The sequence below is a fragment of the Geotrypetes seraphini genome, chromosome 18 (assembly GCF_902459505.1).
Source record: "Geotrypetes seraphini chromosome 18, aGeoSer1.1, whole genome shotgun sequence".
NCBI classification, from domain to species: Eukaryota; Metazoa; Chordata; class Amphibia; order Gymnophiona; family Dermophiidae; genus Geotrypetes; species Geotrypetes seraphini.
This window is the reverse complement of record NC_047101.1, coordinates 31,585,491-31,605,043: the sequence shown is the minus strand read 5'-3', so window position 1 is coordinate 31,605,043 and position 19,553 is coordinate 31,585,491. Positions and strand designations below refer to the sequence as shown.

The 19,553-nt window shown below is 41.0% G+C and overlaps 1 protein-coding gene across 5 annotated transcripts in view; it reads left to right on the top strand.

The window, feature by feature from the left end:
* SIL1 (SIL1 nucleotide exchange factor) overlaps positions 1-19,553 on the top strand; it is a 179,685-nt gene that overhangs the window by 26,392 nt on the left and 133,740 nt on the right. For 4 of the 5 annotated variants that reach the window (XM_033927650.1, XM_033927648.1, XM_033927647.1 and 1 more), the window contains exon 3: positions 3,666-3,801. The exons of the other annotated variant lie outside the window; for it this stretch is intronic. In XM_033927650.1, the coding sequence (XP_033783541.1) occupies positions 3,666-3,801 (136 nt within the window). The remainder of the gene's footprint in view (positions 1-3,665; positions 3,802-19,553) is intronic. 5 annotated transcript variants of the gene reach the window in all.

The following is a 19,553-nucleotide window of genomic DNA, read 5'->3' as shown; positions in this document are numbered from 1 at the left end:
CAATGCACTGAAACCCCAATTGTGCTGTCAAAAAATCCATGGTTTTTGCCAGCCTTGTGAGCAGATGCATTGTCTTACCAAAAAAAGATCTCCTTTCCACAGGTTCCTGCTCCTTTAATCGGCACAGCAAGTTATAGGAGTATTCTGCATTAATTGTTTGGTACTTTATAGATAGTCATTACAACACTGTGGTCATGACCTTTCCTGCTGACTTCTGAGTCTTGAATTTCCTTGGCCTTGGAGAAGCTGTGTGTGCCACCATTGCATGGACTGTTGTTTTGTTTCAGGGTCATAGTAGTGTAACCATGCTTCATCAGCAGTAATTAGTTGTTCCAAAAAGTTGGCACCAGCTCACTGAAAATGCTGCAAAATTAACTTGGAAGTGTCCACTTCATATCATTTTTCATCAGCATTCAAACATTTGGGCACCCTCTTAGCTGACACCTTCTGCATACCCAGCTGCTTGTGGATTATACACCCAACACATTCCATGGATATCTGCAGTGTCTCAGCAAATGTTTTAGCAGATATTCGCTGATCTGCCAAAATCAGGTCATGGACATGGTCAACAATTTCAGGAGTTGACACCATTTGAGGCCTCCTAGACCTCGCTTCATCTTCAGTCTCAAAATCTTCATGCTGAAAGTTTGCACACCACATCTTTACTTTGGAGTATGATGGGTATTTGTCACTCACTCATACATTCATGGATTTCCTTTGGAGTTTTCTTCTGCAGGAATAGGAACTTCGTGATGGCTTGGAGTTCTACACTTGAGAATTTCACACTTTTAATTGATATTCTTCAATCAGTGATCTGAAATAATGTCAAAACATAGCATTACGATTGTGCAAATTGGCATTTTGCAAAATAAAATACCATATATACTAAAATATAAGTCAAGACCCCCATTTCCCCCAAAAAAGGAGGAAAAATGGTTGACTCAAATTTAAGTCGGCTTAATATTCAAGTGTCCTGCCCGGTCAGGCTCTGCACCCAGCCACCTTCCTTCCCTCCTCGCCCCTGTCAGGCTCTGCACCCAGCACTCTTCCTTCTCTCCCCTGTCAGGCATTGAGCCAGTAAGGATGCCTCTCAGTACCGCCAAATCGCGCTCCTGCTCGTGTCGCTCAGTGGCCGAAGGAACTCACAGCAGCCGGTTAGCAGCAGGGCAGGAACTTGGAAAGTTCACTCCTGCCCGCTGCACCTCCACTGCGGATCACCAAGATGAGGTACCATATGAGTCTAGGGCAGGGAGGGAGGCGGGGGTAGAGCCTTGCGGCGGTGACCTTAAAAAAAATTCTGGGAGGGGGCATTGACCTGAATATAAATCGGGACCCCATTTTTGGGCTATTTTTTTTGGTCCAAAAATCCCAGAATTCTCAGACACTAACAATGTATGGAAGCTCAGTTCCTTTAATAGGCAGATTAATAAAATATACACACTATTTATAACTTGAGATATCACACATATGCAAATACAATATTCTAAATCTTGAAATGCAATCCTATATAATTACAGTAGAAACAGGGGATAACATTAAACAATTAAATTGTAACTCAAGATAATTTGACATTTTACAGTTCATGAGAACCAACATTGACTCATAAACTCTAAAAGTAGTTTGCTTCTTTTCCCAAGCACAGTAAACAAAACATTAGCTGATCAGATATATAGCATTTTCTTTTTTACCCATTTATACCATTTTGCTATGAAGAAAGTGATGGAGACAGGAAACACTTGTAGAGCACTGTGAAGAGAAAGAGGGAGTAAGCTAGTAGCCTGTCAGTTTTGCTTGCTATAACTGCAAGCAGGAAGGGAGACTAGTGATCTGCAAGTTGAGCACTCAAAGGGGAATTTTTAAATTCTGGATCTTCTGCCTACAGATATCTATTAGATAGGAATCTTCTAGGATTCCCTTAAAGTGCACTGATATTTTGTCTCTGATTGCACCTTGTCAGCCTGGGTTGTGACCCCCCTCCTGAAGCTGCATTCATAACTGGCTTCAGAGCTGAGTGCGCTGACATAAGTAGTAGCGGAGAAAGCCTTGGATCCTTGGTACATACCTTCTGCCTTATATAGCAACCTCAACCTGTCTCTTGTTCTCTGTGTTTCTCTAACCACACTACCTTCCTCAAGCTGACACTTAAACATAAATCTCTTGTTTCTGTGTGGTTTCCTGCCACACTTTCTCTAGCCATGACTCATCCCATTTCTTGCCTGGCACTCCCCACAGAAAACATGCTGTTTAGGGGAAACCTTACTCTATTAATACCCTCAGGTATCTGAAGCCATCAAGAGATGGGCATGATTCTTAACATTATCCCGATTGGTCAAAGCCACCACAACCCCATGGCTTTAAATATATCCTGCAGCTTCTTTTAATATATTCTTCAGTTCCTTATCATGTTCCTTTGAACAAGCACAAAAACCACAGACCATGGCACCAGCTGATTGCTCTAAAAAACTACATGGGCAGAATTCCTATCCCCCCCCCTCAATCCTTTCTTCCATCTCTGAGGGAGACCAGAGAATAACAACCAGACAAATTCAGGTTAAATAATAAGGCCTTATGGAGCTCTTATTGATCTGCTAACTGACAGAATCCAAACCAAGAGTCTCTCTGAGCTATGGGCTGCAGGCCATTTTATTAACTTCATTGCATCGTTTCATATATTATTATTAATATATAAGTTAGAACATCTTCCAATTACAATACAATTATTTTATTAAGATCCAATGGTAAATTGCATATGACTGCATTTTGCCACTAGGTCCATATTTGGTTCATTGGTTATATGATTTCTTGTCATTAGTAATTTTCACTAACATCATCAACTCTATAATGACTTATAAATCACGTTCTGTTGGTTTTGCTCCTGTTAGCATTTGTATTTAGACTAGCTGCGATCGTTATTTATTTCAGTGCATTGGACAAAATGTTAGCTTAGGGCACAGTGACCTGTTCCCTGTTCTAGGACCCATTTATTACCCAATTTTACAGGAAGTAGCAGCTGGGACAAAACATCTATTTATAAACTTTAAGTAACAGCTTGCCAGTAATGCTAATATTCTTTTTTTTTTTTTTTTTACTATAACTTTAAAGCATTTCCACATCATTCAACTTCATCTTTTATTAGGGGTGTATCACACATATCTGCCCCCTCCCCCATATCCTACTTAATACTATTATTGCCATCAGTAGCTGCTGAGTTTGATTCATTGTTGGACGCTGCCATCTTATGGATTTTTATGGTTTATACCTGTTAGTAATGCAGTTGTTTAAACCCTCTGGTTTCTTTGAGCCCCTGATGCAGCCCTTGTGTGGATAAAACACAGCCTTTTTATGTTGTGTGTCCTCCACAAGAATAAAGTTCTTTTGAATTTTTCCTTTTGGCTTTTCTGCTTTTAGCACCATCTTAGAGTTTTCAGAGTGCCTGCCCTGTTATTATCTGGAAACACAAAAATAATGCCAAAGAAAAAAAAAAAAGGGGGTCACAGAGTCTATTCCGGATATTTTTATAAGCCTCTGGCTGTTATTTGGTGTCGCTTCCCTTGCATACTGTATAGGGATATAAGATTAGATTAAGATCTTATTAGGACATGGAATTTAAGTTTTGATGTTTGTATGCGAAGGAATAAAACCAGGTGTATATTTTCCTTCCAAAGGATTTTGCCCTCATGGAAGTAAAAGAAAATGAAATACATGAGGCTGAGAATGGAGACGTAATAGTAGAAGATGAGCTGGACCCTGAGGATCAGGAAGTTTTTTACCCAACACGAGAATGGCAAACTGTCAGGCCAGGTAGGAACAGCAGTGTTGCATTTCAATACCGCCATGAGCAGTTTTATAGGGGAGAAAATAACAGATAATGGTTCACTTTCAGTAAAGTATAGCCAGTGATCAGTTTCTCAACTGATACTGAGAGGGCCTTGAGATTTAACTCTGTAAATATTTGATGTTTACCTCCGGCTGTAGGATACATTCACAGGCAAGATTTCACTCTTCATCAGCAAGTGAACTTGTGGCATACAGACATATTTTTTCATCAGCTCTGATTCTGAAAGTAGACGTGCCTTCAGGGCAGGATTCATCACATTCCTTATTAGTGTCTCAGCTAAGCTTGTACTGCAGAATGGCCAGAACTTGATAATGTAATTTCTCCAGGAAAGCTTTGTAAGATGACAGTGCTATTGATTTGTGTTTGATGGTAGTGATGGAAAACTTCTTATCCATTATGGGTTTAGGTGATCATGCCACCAGTACAGCAACTGGAACAAGGCTGGTGCTATCTTTTTTTGCTGCCTTGTGTGAATGATTACCGTGTCCCCCTCCCCTTACCTGAGTGGAGTCTAGTGGAGCCCTTTGAGAATTTGCCAGTAACTTCAAGAAGTTCAGAACACTATTTACATGTGCACTGGGGTTAGAGTGAGGTACCAGATTTTGGGTGAGTGAATTTAGGACACTAGTCTTGTCTCTCATGCTGCCTGTAGTGAATAAGCAGTTAATTTGAGGGGGTGGGGTGGGGATAATGATGATTACTGGACTGTCTCCATGGAAAATACTATAATCTACTATAAAAATATATGTAAAGGTACCATTTTAAAATTTTTATTATTGCAAAATAATTTGAACCTAGTACAGAAGCCTTAGCATTGCTACCATGGTCTACATATGAGGGGCTTTCAATAATTTATCTACCTGAGTATGAAAGAAAGTAGCAAGCATGTCGAAACCAGTCTGTGCATGTTGTGACATGTCTCGAGGTTTCTCATGCACAGTTGTGGCTTATTGTGAGTTTAACATTCAAAGAAAGAGGATGACAGGAGAGTCCTTGTGCGAATCAAGTAAGAAACTGCTAGATTTGGAGCTCCGTTCAGTGATAAAATTTCTCACAAAAGAAGGAAAAAAGCTAAAGGAGATCTGTGAACGCATGCCTGCAGTTTATGGTGAATCTTTCCCATCATCCTACAAAGTAAAATTTTGGAGCAAGCAGTTTAAGTGGTTTAGATCAGTGGTTCCCATCCCTGTCCTGGTGGACCACCAGGCCAATCGGGTTTTCAGGATAGTCCTAATGAATATGCATGGAGCAGATTTGCATGCCTGTCACTTCCATTATATGCAAATTTCTCTCATGCATATTTATTAGGGCTAGCTTGAAAACCCGATTGGCCTGGTGGTCCTTCAGGACACGGTTGGGAACCACTGGTTTAGATGACCCTCACACTAGATGGCCTGTGGAAGCAAGAAAGTCAAGGATTTAATTTTGTTAGACAAATTAAAGTTTCCCAAATAGCATCTCAGCAGATACAGTTTGGAAAATAATTCATGAAAAGTTAGGCATGTCCAAGGTTAGGTTCAAGAACACTGACACCATGTCAGAAGGCCATGAGGCTCCAGTGCTGTTGGGAGAACTTGGAGATGCTCCGTGAAGACCAAGTTAATTTTTTTCATTGTTTGGTGACTGGAAATGAGACTTGGGTCTATCACAGAGATCCCAAGTCCAAAATGGAATCAATGCTGTCGAAGCACAAGTCATCCCCCGCCCCAAAAAAGTTCAAGACAGAAAAATCTGCAGGCAAAGTCATGGCAACTGTCTTCTGGGATGATGAAAGACTTTTGCTTATGGAGTTCAAGACATCCATAAGCCAACACAATGATCACTTTGCGGGAGTCAATCAAGGAGAAAAGATGGGGAAAACTCACAGCAGGCTTGCTGCTTTACAACAATGCGCAGGTACACATGTCATGACGATCACATCCGAAAATGTGGGTTTCAGCAGCTGAATCATCCACCCTACAGTCCTGACCTGGCTCCCTTGAATATTTCCTGTTCCGAGTTTTGAAGAAATCTCTCCATGGACAGTGGTTTTCAAGTGAGGAAGCTGTGATGTCCTTGTTTGAAGGTCAAACAGAAAAATTATTTGCAAAGGGGTTAAAGTCATTGCAGGAAAAGTGGATGAATTGTATAGAACTATCGGGGACTATATTTTTAAACTCTCTTCTTTCTTACTGAGGTAGATAAATTAGTGAACACCCCTCATACAAGAGATTAAATGATATATGCCCAAATTGAAATCAAACAGCAAAATCAAGCTGTTAGTATGCGCGTCACAGCCACATTGATTTAGGTTCCAGTATATTTCACACTGATGAGCTATTAATATTTCCTATCAGATAATGAATTAATTTCCACATTTTTCTGCCTGTCTTGATTTTCTGACTTGCTGTTTCTGGTCTTGTCTTATCTTTGTTTCTTTCTGTTGTCCATTTCTTGAAATTGTCATTTGGAGAAAGCTAGGGGCCTGGGGCTAAACTGAGACTGAGGAGCAAGGCGCACACTCTTATATATGTCCTGTTTTCTTTTAACTGATTGCAAAATAAAATATAAAATTAGGAAAGAAAATTACAAGCTCCTTGATGTGTTTCACTGATTTCAAAAGGGGGTGGATTGAATTTTTTAAAAATAAACTGCTTTTTGGTTTTACCTGCTTCCTTCAGAGTAAATGCTTGATCTTCTTGCTCGGCTTCTTTCCTTTTTCTCTTTGTCATATGTCTTCTCCTTCATTACATTCTTGCATTCCCCCCCCCCCCTCAATCCAGTGCTTTTCTGTCCTCATCTCCTTCTCCCCATTTCTTTCTCTTCCCTCAAATCCAGGGTCCTCTCTCCCCTCCTTAACTCCTACTCTTTATCTCTGATCCTCTTTCCCTTCATCCCTAGTTTGATCTTTCCTCTTGATATTCAGAAAGCTCTCCCCCATCTTTAGAAAGCCCTGGAAAAGTTTCACTGAAAGGTTTTTCCTGCATTCTTCTCCTTCCTTCCCTCTCCCCAGGGAAAGTTTTTTTCTGCATTTTCCACATCCTGATAGTTGTGACCGGTTCATTAATTTTTCCACCCTCCTTACCTCTAGCTGATCCTCTGCTGTAATCCTTGCAAATCTCTCAATTTCATTTTCCCCCTCTTGCTGGTTGCCCTAATTCCCAAGGTAGGAAGATCAGACAGAAGTTCCTTCACCTCTCTGCCCCCACCTCACCCAGAGCATGCCTACTTCTTTCCTGCTGCCCATTTATATGAGAAGCAGGCAGCTTTTTAAAGAACAGCCCATCAACTTCCTGCATACAAGGCCAGTCTCAAGTTATGAACCTTCCAAAATGTGACACAAACTGATTTCAAGAACAGATTTTAAACTTTAAATCCGAGACAGGGCTATTCTCCTGTTTATTATAGCTCTTAAGTGCAGCAGAAATGACAATTTTGGTTCTGATGTCCCTGGATTGTCCAACTGAAGCAAGTCATTGGAAATTTTGAGGTTGCTATTCAGAATGATTTAACTGGGCAGGAGAGGCTCCTGTTTGGTTAAATCAGGGCTACTTGATTTTGTGGGTGAACTGGGGCAGAGTCAGCACTTCTGCAGTTAAGTGCCAATATTCTGTGCTTAACAACCTAAGTTAATTGGACAAATTGGACCACATAAAATACAGTTTTATTTTTGTCTAGTTTCACAATATTGCACTTAACCAGATAAGGGATAGCTGGCCACATAAACCTGAATATTCAGTGCTTGTGTTCAGACATGGCCCAGCCTTGAATATTTGGGTATAAAGCCACTGGTGTCCAAAAAAACATCTGACTGCTACTGGCTAAATATTTTGTTTTCCAGGAGGGGGTACTAGATCCAGTTTAACTCTTGAGAGGAAAGAGGGGCTGCTTGTAATATAGAGGGAAGGAGAAAAGTGAAATAAAAGAATAAAGAAAGGAAGCAATGCAAAATAAAACTAGGACTGGTGCCTCAGTATAAACTGGACTAAAGGTGAAAATTAGAAGCGTAAATAAACAACATCCCGCTAATATTCAGCAGGACTTACCAGCCGGGAATGGTTCCCAGTTGGCCGACTAGCCTTGGATTCGTCTGCCAGCCTGGTGAGCTGCCTCCCTTGGTTCAATATCGGGCCCCATATCTTTTAACCTAAGCTACATCCTCTTGATATGCTGATCTCAAGACATCTAATTTATACATCGTCCCTCAAATGCCCTGAATTCCACCCCAGGTTTTGGTTGGATAACTTTATATAATGGTTTATATGTCCAAAATGATACATTCACGTGGTGAAGATTTTTTTTTTTTTTAAATAAAGCACTTATGCGATCTGTATAAGTGCGTTTGAATCTCAATCTTTGGTAGTTTCATAGATTTTTTTTTTTTTTTTCCTTTTGTTTCTTGTGAGCTTGCTATATTCAGTTCATCTGCAGAATCCTTCTGTTAATCTATATAATATTTATTTTGTAGTTTAAGAGCAACAGTACAACAAATGAAAGGTACTCACAGCTGTGAGTTCTTCAACAAGTTTCTTTAGAAGTTTGGCTGTCGGTACTTCTTTCAGTCTGTTCTTAAAGGTCTTTTTCAAGACTACCCGAAATAGAAATACCACAGTAATATCCTGTTATCAGTTTGGTATGTCCCCTGAGGAACCAGGATCCTAGTTGGGACTTCCAGTAGGAACTTTCAATAAAATCCCTTGGGCTAGATTCACAAAGGGCACAGATCGGATCCGAATTGTATCTGGGGGGCTGATTCACGAATCGCCTTCATGCAAATAAGGGCGATCGGAATCACGCCCCCATCCGACTGTCGGAATCACTCTTTAGTGATCCTGATGCATGCGCAGACCATCTGTAGATGGTCTGTGCATGCTTAAGAGCAGCGACCTTTTTTTTACTTTATTTTTTTATTTTTACTTTTTCTTCACAAGCCCATGGTTTTAACCCGCTTTAAACCCACGGGTTAAAATCACGGACTCGTAGTGCAGGGAAGGACAGGAGAGTCAGGGCGGCCAGTCAGGGTGGCAGGAGAGATTCAGGGCAGACAGGAGAGAGCAGGAGATCGGAGCTGAGAGCAGAGAAGCAGGGCAGTCGGAAAGGACCTCAGCAATTGGTCCTCAGCAGTCACTTATTTTTGGATCGAACAGCCCAATTGGTGTTGCTTTTTATTTTAGTGAATCACTTCCTTCCTTCCTTCCTTGCTTGACAAACTTGCTGCACTTTTTTGAGGGAGTTAACAGGCAGATTGACAAAGGTGACCCGGTCGACATTGTATATCTGGATTTTCAGAAGGCATTTGACAAGGTCCCACATGAACGACTACTTCAAAAAATTGCGAGCCATGGGATTGAAGGTGAAATACACACATGGATCAAAAACTGTTTGACAGATAGAAAGCAAAGAGTGGAGGTAAATGGACAATACTCGGACTGGAAAAGCGTCACCAATGGAGTGCCGCAAGGTTCGGTGCTTGGGCCTGTGCTCTTCAACATATTTATAAACGACCTAGAAATTGGAACGACGAGCGAGGTGATTAAATTTGTAGATGATACAAAGTTATTCAGAGTAGTAAAGACGCAGGAGGATTGCGAAGACCTGCAACAGGACATAAACACACTCGAGAAATGGGCTGTGACATGGCAAATGAAGTTTAATGTGGACAAGTGTAAGGTGATGCATGTTGGTAACAAAAATCTTGTACACGAATACAGGATGTCTGGTGCAGTACTCAGAGAGACATCCCAGGAAAGAGACTTGGGAGTACTGGTTGCCAAGTTGATGAAGCTGTCCGCGCAATGCACGGTGGCGGCAAAAAGGGTGAACAGAATGCTTGTGATGATTAAGAAGGGGATCACAAACAGATAGGAGGTTATCATGCCGCTGTACCAGGCCATGGTGCGACCCCACCTGGAATACTGCGTCCAGCACTGGTCACCGTACTTGAAGGACACGGTACTACTTGAAAGGGTCCAGGGAAGAGCGACTAAAATGGTCAAGGGGCTGGAGGAATTGCCGTACAGCGAGAGATTAGAGAAACTGGGCCTCTTCTCCCTTGAAAAGAGGAGACTGAGAGGGGATATGATCGAAACATTCAAGATAATGAAGGGAATACACTTAGTAGATAGACAGGTTGTTCACCCTCTCCAAGGTAGGGAGAATGAGAGGGCACTCTCTAAAGTTAAAAGGGGATAGATTCCGTACAAACGTAAGGAAGTTCTTTTTCACCCAGAGAGTGGTGGAAAACTGGAACGCTCTTCCGGAGGCTGTCATAGGGGGAAACACCCTCCAGGGATTCAAGACAAAGATATACAAGTTCCTGCGGAACTAGAACGTACGCAGGTAGGGCTGGTCTCGGTTAGGGCGCTGGTCTTTGATCTGGGGGCCACGACGGGAGCGGACTGCTGGACACGATGGGCCACTGGTCTGACCCAGCAGCGGCAATTCTTATGTTCTTATGTTAGGCCTCAGGCCTCCAAAAGAATAAGACAGGGATACTCTTACACCACTGGTATATAACGGTGCTATATAATTTGTTTTTGAGACTTGGTGTACTAGTATTTTATGTATTATAAAACCAGCCTTAAGAATTAATGCTGGGTTTTACTAAAAGATTTTTAGTGTGGGCCAGCGAGGCAAATGCGCCAACGCTCATAGGAATTCTTTGAGCGCTGGAGCATTTATCTTTCCGGCTTGTGTTAAAAACCTCTAACGCCGTTTAGTAAAAAGAGCCCTAAATCATTAAAAATTGGAAGTGCTAAAACCGATTTAAACCTGAAACCAGAGTTATGAGGTTTTTACAACATTATTGCAATTACATTTCAAGTATCAAAGATTGTTTTACCTTTCTAAACCTAATTTTAGACTTGAAAGAGTAATGATGAATAAAATTGTCAAGGAATGTCAGACAAAAAAAATGTGAAAGAATTCCCAACTGATGTCTCTGTCATTTTTATGCATCTCCTTATTAGCTTACAAATGAAAGCAGCTGTTAAAGTTTTTTAATCCTGTTTAATTACTTTCTTGAAATAGATGAAAGCAAATTCTATTAGAGTATGTTCTGTTCCAGAATTCTTTCAGCACATACTCTGAATCACTTGAGTACACCTCAGAGAGAAGGCCCAAGCCATGAAGAACATTTATTGTTTCATTATTAACCTAACCAAAGGGCTCTGACCCATCGATAAGAGACGTCTGTTGTAAATAAAAGGCTGAGACATTTCTTTCCAGGGATGCCATTTACAGAATAAAATGCAGAGAAAGGAATGCCCGAGTCTTTACTGGTTAAAAGCACACCAGAGGGCTATACACCAATAATAAAGGCAACCTATCAAAAACAATATTCAGTGTTGCCATCAAAGAACAAGCTAGTTATATGTGCTTATAGAAGATGAAATGGCTGGGTCAGTGATGGGGAGCTATACGTCATTAACAGCCCGCTACGAATAATACAGCCTAAGGGTAGTGCTTACCATAAAAACAACACAAGCCTGTGCTAACAGGCAGATAATTGCTGTGATGCGTAATAGCAAAAAGATAATTCCTTTGTATAAGTCACTGGCGAATGTTTCATCGGGTGTAGTATGGTTCAACAAGAAGATACAGATCAGGCATTTTCAAAATTTGTCTTTTGTGCTCATTTGTCTAAAGTTTCTGTTCAGGGTGGATAAAAATCAATGATGGCCTATGGACTTCTCTTTTAGGAAATTATCCAAGCCTTTTTTAAACTCCGCTAATTTCACCAAATTCTCCAGCAGCGAATTCCAGAGTTTAATTACACATTGTGTGAAGAAATAGTTTAAAATCTAATACTTAGTAGCTTCATTGTATGCCCCCTAGTCTGAACAAGCGATTCACATCTGCCCTTTCCACTCCACTCAGTAAATTATAGACCATTATCCTATCACCCCTGAGCTGTCCCTTCTCCAAGGAGCCCTAGCAGCCTCTCCTCATAGGAAAGTCATCCCAAACCTGCTGTATTTTGAACTAGTTGTAAACGTGATAGCAATATTTTAGAGCAAAAAATTACTGTTACATTACAGTAGTCTACTCAGGGATGGGGTGGGGATGGAGATAGAGCCTGCGGAGATGGGGACAGTTCCCAAAGAGACAGGGACAAACTTTCTCTAACTTGGAGCTTGCCTTTCTCCAGAGAGAGAAACTCTTCTCTAGGAGCTCCCGTTCTTGTCTCCTTGATAGAAATAGACAGGGGAGACCAGAAAAGCAAATATGCTCAAAGCTAGAAGCCCCAATTTTCTTGGAGTGGTAGAGAGGGCTCAAGATACCACCAAGCACATTAGTCTGCTGGTGGTCTCAAAATTGTTATGTCTGTTTCCTTTTGAGTACAAGCAGTCCCCATTTTACGAATATCCGACTTACGTTGGAGTCATACTTACGAATGGAGGATCCTGTTCCATCTTCAGTGTCCCAATGCGCTCTTCTCCCTCCATCCTGAGATCCAACGCGACCCTCCCTCCATTCTGTGCCCCAAGTATGTGCCTCCCTCAGGCAGGTATTTACCTTCTGGCTGACTCCCTCTGGATACAGTTGTTTCTCTACACAAAGCCGCAGGCAGTGGCTCCTATGCACGTTCTGCAGCTGAGCTAGAAGCCTTCCCGCTGATGTGGGAGGATAAGCCATAGAAAAGAAGATGGATTGAGCTTTTAAAGACTAATTTGATCAGATATATCACCGCAAGGCCACTCCCTACATTTTGAAGAATGGAAGGCAAAAAATGCTGATAATCCTGCTCGTAAATATTGAAGAAAACACTGTTCCTTCCCTTTTCGTAGCCACATATCTATGGGAAACATTCTCGCTGAGATTCAAAACAGGCAAGAACTTTTATCTGCTTAAATCATTTGACACTAGGTAACTTCTTCTGCTGAATATGGGTAGCGCCTGTGATTAAACTGGCTAACTTGTGGGCATTGCGGGGGCAGAGTTGGCACTTATGTGGCTAAGTGCTAACACTCAGCTCTTGACCATAAGAAAACCATTTAAATTATGTCACATAAAATAGTAGTTTTATCTTTAAGTTAGTGTATTGCAAACTGTATGCCAGTGGGGGGGGGGGTCCTGAAAAAAAGAGGCACGGAGAGGTGCCAGCACCAGCTGACTGCCTGCAGGACGTGCCTCTCGTGGTGAGAGGCACGTCCTGTACACAGTCAGCCGCCACCAGTATCTCTCCTCCTCTCCGTGCCTCTTCTTTTTCAAAACCCATCCTCCACTGGCAGTTTGGGGCCCTGTCTGGAGGACCTCCGAATATGTGCGGACATCGATATGATGACATCACACATGTGTGTGACATCATTATGGCAACGTCTGTTCACTTCTGGGTGCCCTCGAGCTGCAGCCATCAGTTTAGTGTACTGCGGCTCGTAGGTTTGTGAGACATTGCTTTAAGTGATTTAGCTTATGCAGTCAAGGGCTCAATATTGCACTTGACTACATATTCTTTAGCAGCCAACTTAGAACTGGATAGTCAATGGTGGTGCTTGAACATGACCCAACATTAAATATCTGGGAATATAGCTGCCCAGCAGACAAGAAAATGTTGATTGCTTACTGAATATTGGCTGGATTATATCTAGCTTAGAAGACTGTAAAATATCTACCAATGACGCAACTTTTGAACATGGAAGTAGAGAAACTAGAGGATCTAAATTGCGCTAGTAGAGAACATGAAATAAGGTTACTTAGCTGCTGGCCTTTTAAAGTAGAAGCTGTACTTCATGATTGAAGCAAAGGGTGGTGATGTCCCCAGAAAACTGGAGTATTAGAATGGACAGAGCTAAAGGAAATCCAAAACGAAGTGAAATGGTGATAAGTTGGAATCTTCGGGAGTCACCCCAAGGAGCTCGTCCAAGGAGTAAGACGTGCTCCTTTGGTGTACACCGCAGTGACAAAATATGCCACAGCACATTTCAATTTAAAAGCCTCCTTTCCATGAATAAGAGATATGTACAGGTCACATGATCTAGGTGACTTTGGATTCTGTTGCATCGTACAGCTTGGCTTCTGAAGGCATCGGGGGATTTGGGTCATGGGCTCTGTAGTACCTTACTGCTTTGCTTCTGAAGGTATTGTATGATATGAGTCACGTGACCGGCTGAACTGAGCCATACTGCATGGCTCTGCTTTTCCTTGGTTTGAATATTGTGTTGCTAAAGCCTACCTGGTCCCACCTCTTCTCTACTAGGATGACTGTATCTGAAGGATTCCAAAGCCACTATACCCGATACCATAGAGAAAGCAAGCAAGTTGTACACAGGTCCTTTTCCACAGCTATGCCCTGTTGGATCTAGCAATCATTTGAATATTGGAATTCCCAGTTGGGCCATACCCCAAGATCAGGCAGGTTGTATGTAGGACATGTTTTTGTTGGATTTATGGAAACAGCATGCCATCAGAAATCTTGGCCTCAGCTGCTTTTCGTATATTTAAGGGACATCTTGACCAATTAATCAAATAGCTTAATTCAGCTGAAAATAAGATTAGTTGAGAAATGTCTCCCTTGAGAAAAGCGTGGAATTGGAAGTCCTAAGCTAGGCATCCATCTCTAGACTTTGAACTAATGTAGTGCCTTGCAGCCTGCACAAACCTGGGATCTCAAGGGGATATTTAATTTGTCACACTATCACTAAGCTGAACACACATTATTAATACCAAACAGATGAGCAACAAATCCTAGACATTTATGTGCAACCTGTCCTTGACCTGAGAGAAGTCTGTTTTTGTGCGTACTGGCCCTGTGATTATGTTCTGTACTTAGTGATATAATGTTTATCATTTTATTCTGTAGTTAATAATGTATGGTATGCAGCATAACATTTTTCCTATTTATTCCTGAATTTATGTTCATATAGTGCTGCCAGTGTAAATGTAAGTAAATTTAGATGTTAATAAAAGCACAGTAATTCAGTACAGATTTATAAGTAAGACTCTGTTCAATGGGCATTATAGGCAAAAGTGGTCTGATATAGAATTTCAGTAAGTGCTGAAATGTTCATATGTACAAAATAGTTATGTTGTCTAGTACTAAGGCTCCACATGTAACAAAACACGCCAGTTCGTCTGATTTTCAGTTTTAAAAGATCAGATCATATTGCACCCTACTGTCGTAAATTGCATTGGTTACCTGTGGAGGCACACATTATGTTTGTGTTATAAGGCACTTCACAGTTTGCTGCCTGCTTATTTACTGGATCACTTTGTATTTAACAATTCTCTTCACTCTTCGCAAAATCTGACATTTTTTCTTTCCCCCGGCCAGAGGATGCATGGTTAAGAAATTTCAGGGTACATTACTTTCTTACCAGGCAGCAAGCTGGAACTCAAGATGTAGAATTTAATTTAAAAAAGCATGAATTTTTATCTCCAGTTTAGAAAACTGCTTAAACCCTACATACAGTCCAAACTCCTCTTACTGACCTACAAGCGTTTTCATTCTGCAACTCCTCAGTAGTCTCTCCCTATACTCCACCCCGGCAACTCCATTTGGTTACTAGATGAGCCATTTGGCCTTTATCAACCATCATGTTTCTATGTTTCTTATATCTCTACTGTCCAGAACGACACACTTATTGCACTAGAAAAAGAGAGTAGGTTCTTACCTTGCTAATTTCTTTTCTAGTAGATAGGAGTGTCATTCTGGAACCCTGTCCTGCCAGTTATTTACTCCGCCTGCCTACTATCTCAATCAGGAAGTTCGAATCAAAACTGAGAGTCAGACCTCAAGGGTATGGAGAAATAGTTATTGCTATGTGGGACTGTTTGAGCTCCATAATCCTCATGGGGGGGGGGAGGATGGCTGAAAAACAAGTAGCACTGGCACTGAGTACTAACTATAGGACAATAATGACAAAAATGTTACAAAAATAAGTCTTAATGCTTCATTCTACGTATCAACATATCATACAGCTGCACGTCTCCTTAATGAAGTCACTTGTTCAGTTGCCTTTAGGACCTTTTTACTGTTGAATGTGTAGGCCTTTATAAAACTAAGAGTGGTTTAATTCTACTGCTCTGGGATGAGGAATAGATACTTTATATTCATAGTGCCATAAAAGCAAACAACATAAAAGATCACATGAATAATAGGCTGAGGTGATTACTAGAGCTTAAATGCAGGACCGAGACATTATAGAAATCTCAGTCTCAAAGCAGTTTATAGTCTAAGATTCATAGCTCTCTGTGGAAATTTGGCAGTGACATCTCCACAATTTATTGCACTTATCTCGCTGATCCAAATAAATTTTGACTAAATTTAATAGAAATGTTTAATATAATTTGGAGAAAAAAAGAAGATGCAGCATTTGTAGCATAATGTGATTTAGAGAAACCTAATAAAAACTGGTAAAAATTTCAGGAATTCATTTTTGTGAAGTTTCAGTTTTTGCTGCCCTGAGTCCAGGAAAAAGACCTGTGTCTCTGTATTTAGACTTTATCCTCAGTAACATACATAGTAACATAGTAGATAATGGCAGATAAAGACCCAAATGGTCCATCCAGTCTGCCCAACCTGATTCAAATTAAATTTTTTAAATTTTTTCTTCTTAGCTATTTCTGGGCAAGAATCCAAAGCTCTACCTGGGTTCCAACTGCCGAAATCTCTGTTAAAACCTACTCCATCCCATCTAAACCCTCCCAGCCATCTAGCGAGCCACAATTCATTTCAAAATCTCTAATCCCCTACAAACCACAACGCTCTTTACGCTCATCAGAATTAAATTTACTAACTATCCCCTCTTTAAAAATCATCGGCACGAGAAGAGCAGACATCTTTACTGTAGCAGGCCCACAATCATGGAACTCCCTTCCTCAGTATATTAGAATGGAACATGATACCTCAGCTTTTAAAAAACTTTTAAAATCTTATTTGTTTAGGGACGCCTATGATCTCTAATATTTTTTTTTACGTATCTACTTGATCTAAATTAATATTCATAAAGAGTGCCTTGTAACAATTTACCCAACCTTTTGTTTTTTCCCTTTTTTCCTATGCCCTTATTGTAACTTTGTCCCCTTTTTCCCCGCTTTCTTGTTAGTCAATATTGAAATTTGTTGATTTTAAAGTATATTAATGTTTCTATGTTTTATTATATTATGTACATCGCTTAGAATGTTTATATAGGCGATATATTAAGAATTAAATAAACTTGAAACTTGAAACTTGAAGCCCTCTCCAGCCCATCCTCCCCCAAATGGCCATATACAGACACAGACCGTGCAAGTCTGCCCAGTACTGGCCTTAGTTCAATATTTAATATTTTCTGATTCTAGATCCTCTGTGTTCATCCCACGCTTCTTTGAACTCAATCACCGTTTTCCTCTCCACCACCTCTCTCGGGAGCGCATTCCAGGCATCCACCACCCTCTCCGTAAAGTAGAATTTCCTAACATTGCTCTTGAATCTACCACCCCTCAACTTCAAATTATGTCCTCTGGTTTTACCATTTTCCTTTCTCTGGAAAAGATTTTGTTCTACGTTAATACCCTTCAAGTATTTGAATGTCTGAATCATATCTCCCCTGTCCCTCCTTTCCTCTAGGGTATACATATTCAGGGCTTCCAGTCTCTCCTCATACGTCTTCTGGCACAAGCCTCCTATCATTTTTGTCGCCCTCCTCTGGACCGCTTCAAGTCTTCTTACATCCTTCGCAAGATACGGGCTCCAAAACTGAACACAATACTCCAAGTGGGGCCTTACCAATGACCTGTACAGGGGCATCAACATCTTCTTCCTTCTACTGTCTACGCCTCTCTTTATACAGCCCAGCATCCTTCTGGCAGCAACCACTGCCTTGTCATACTGTTTTTCGCCTTTAGATCTTCAGACACTATCACCCCAAGGTCCCTCTCCCCGTCCGTGCATATCAGCTTCTCACCTCCCAGCATATACGGTTCCTTCCGATTATTAATCCCCAAATGCATTATTTTGCATTTCTTTGCATTGAATTTTAGTTGCCAGGGCAGATTCTTTTTCAGTCTTCAAGCTCTGTATATGCTCGTGGTTAACCAAGGAGAGGCATCCTTATTCACTTTATATCTGGTCGGTATGGCATTAACATAACAACATAAGAATTGCCGCTACTGGGTCAGACCAGTGGTCCATCGTTCCCAGCAGTCTGCTCACGCGGTGGCCCCAGGTCAAAGGCCAGTGCTCTAAATGAGTCCAGCTTCACCTGCGTACGTTCCAGTTTAGCAGGAACTTGTCCAACTTTGTCTTGAATCCCTGTGGGATGTTTTCCCCTATAACAGACTCCGGAAGAGCTTTTCAATTTTCCACTACTCTCTGGGTGAAGAATTTCCTTATGTTTGTACGGAATCTATCTCCTTTTAATTTTAGAGAGTGCCTACTTGTTCTCCCTACCTTGGAGAGGGTGAACAATCTGTCTTTATCTGCTAAGTCTATTCCCTTCAATATTTTGAATGTTTCGATCATGTCCCCTCTCAGTCTCCTCTTTTCAAGGGAGAAGAGGCCCAGGATATTCGTGCCAGTGCCCAGTCTCTCTTCCTTGGTCTCAAGGAGAACATAAGAACTGCCATATTGGGACAGACTACAGGTCCATCAAGCCCACTATCAGATCACAAGTACCTGAGCAGATCCCACATTCTCTCTATGCTTTTCTGGGTTTTTGGCACTCTGCTGAAGCTACCACCAAGTTCTCCCCCAGCCCTGATCATTCGATCAATGTGCATAAACAAATGAACACGTTATTATAAAAAAGACATTAAACATACATCCATGTGGAACTGATCAGATGACAATCATTTATTATATAAAGGTTAGATATAAATAATAAACATATAAATAATACATAAAATTCCATCAAAAGGATCATATGCCAGGAGGAGGAGAGAGCTTGGAGTGAGCCATGACACTTGAGGGCTTTTGTGCTTTACTTGCAAGATTTTCCTCGGTTTATCTTCCTGTCTCACTGATATCATCTGTGTGGGACTAACATGGAGGATTAAAGCCTGCAGCTCCCAGAGTTTGCTGGAGGAGGAGAGGAGAGAGCTTGGAATGGTCTGTGATACCTGAGGGCTTTTGTGTTGTGCCTACAAGATTTCCCTAGGTCAAATAGCCCCATACCAAACATACAGAAAGAAAGATAGACCACCAAACGAATGGTTCGACTTAGAACTACTAACCAACAAACAGGAACTAAGAAAATTGGAAAGAATCTGGCAATAAACAAACAATGAAATAGACAAGACAAATTGGAAACAAAAAATGAAAATATACAAAAATCTGATCAAAGAAAAACGCACAATACACTATGCACAAAAAATTGGTTCAACAAAAATAAACAGTAAAGAATTATTCAAACTGGTAAAAACATTAACAGACACTACACGAATCCTGAAAAAAGACAATGAGAGCCCCCCATCCGCTCAAATCCTAGCTAACTTTTTTAAAAATAAAATCACTGACCTAAGAACTACTCTACCCACACCCACAACCAATACACTTCAATACCTTGAACCCCATGATCAGGTTCCCAGAGCAGACATGAATTGGGATCACTTCGAATTCCCAAACTGGCACCAGTTCCTAAGTTTATTCAACAAATATACCAAATCTAACTGTCTACTCGATGAATGTTCCCCTAAACTCATGACAGTTGCCCCCCCCCCCCCCGCCTTCAAAATGGAACTATTCAATTGGTTAACAACTACCCTTACAAACGGAACCTTAAAGAAGGATATGGGACACATACTGATTACTCCTATC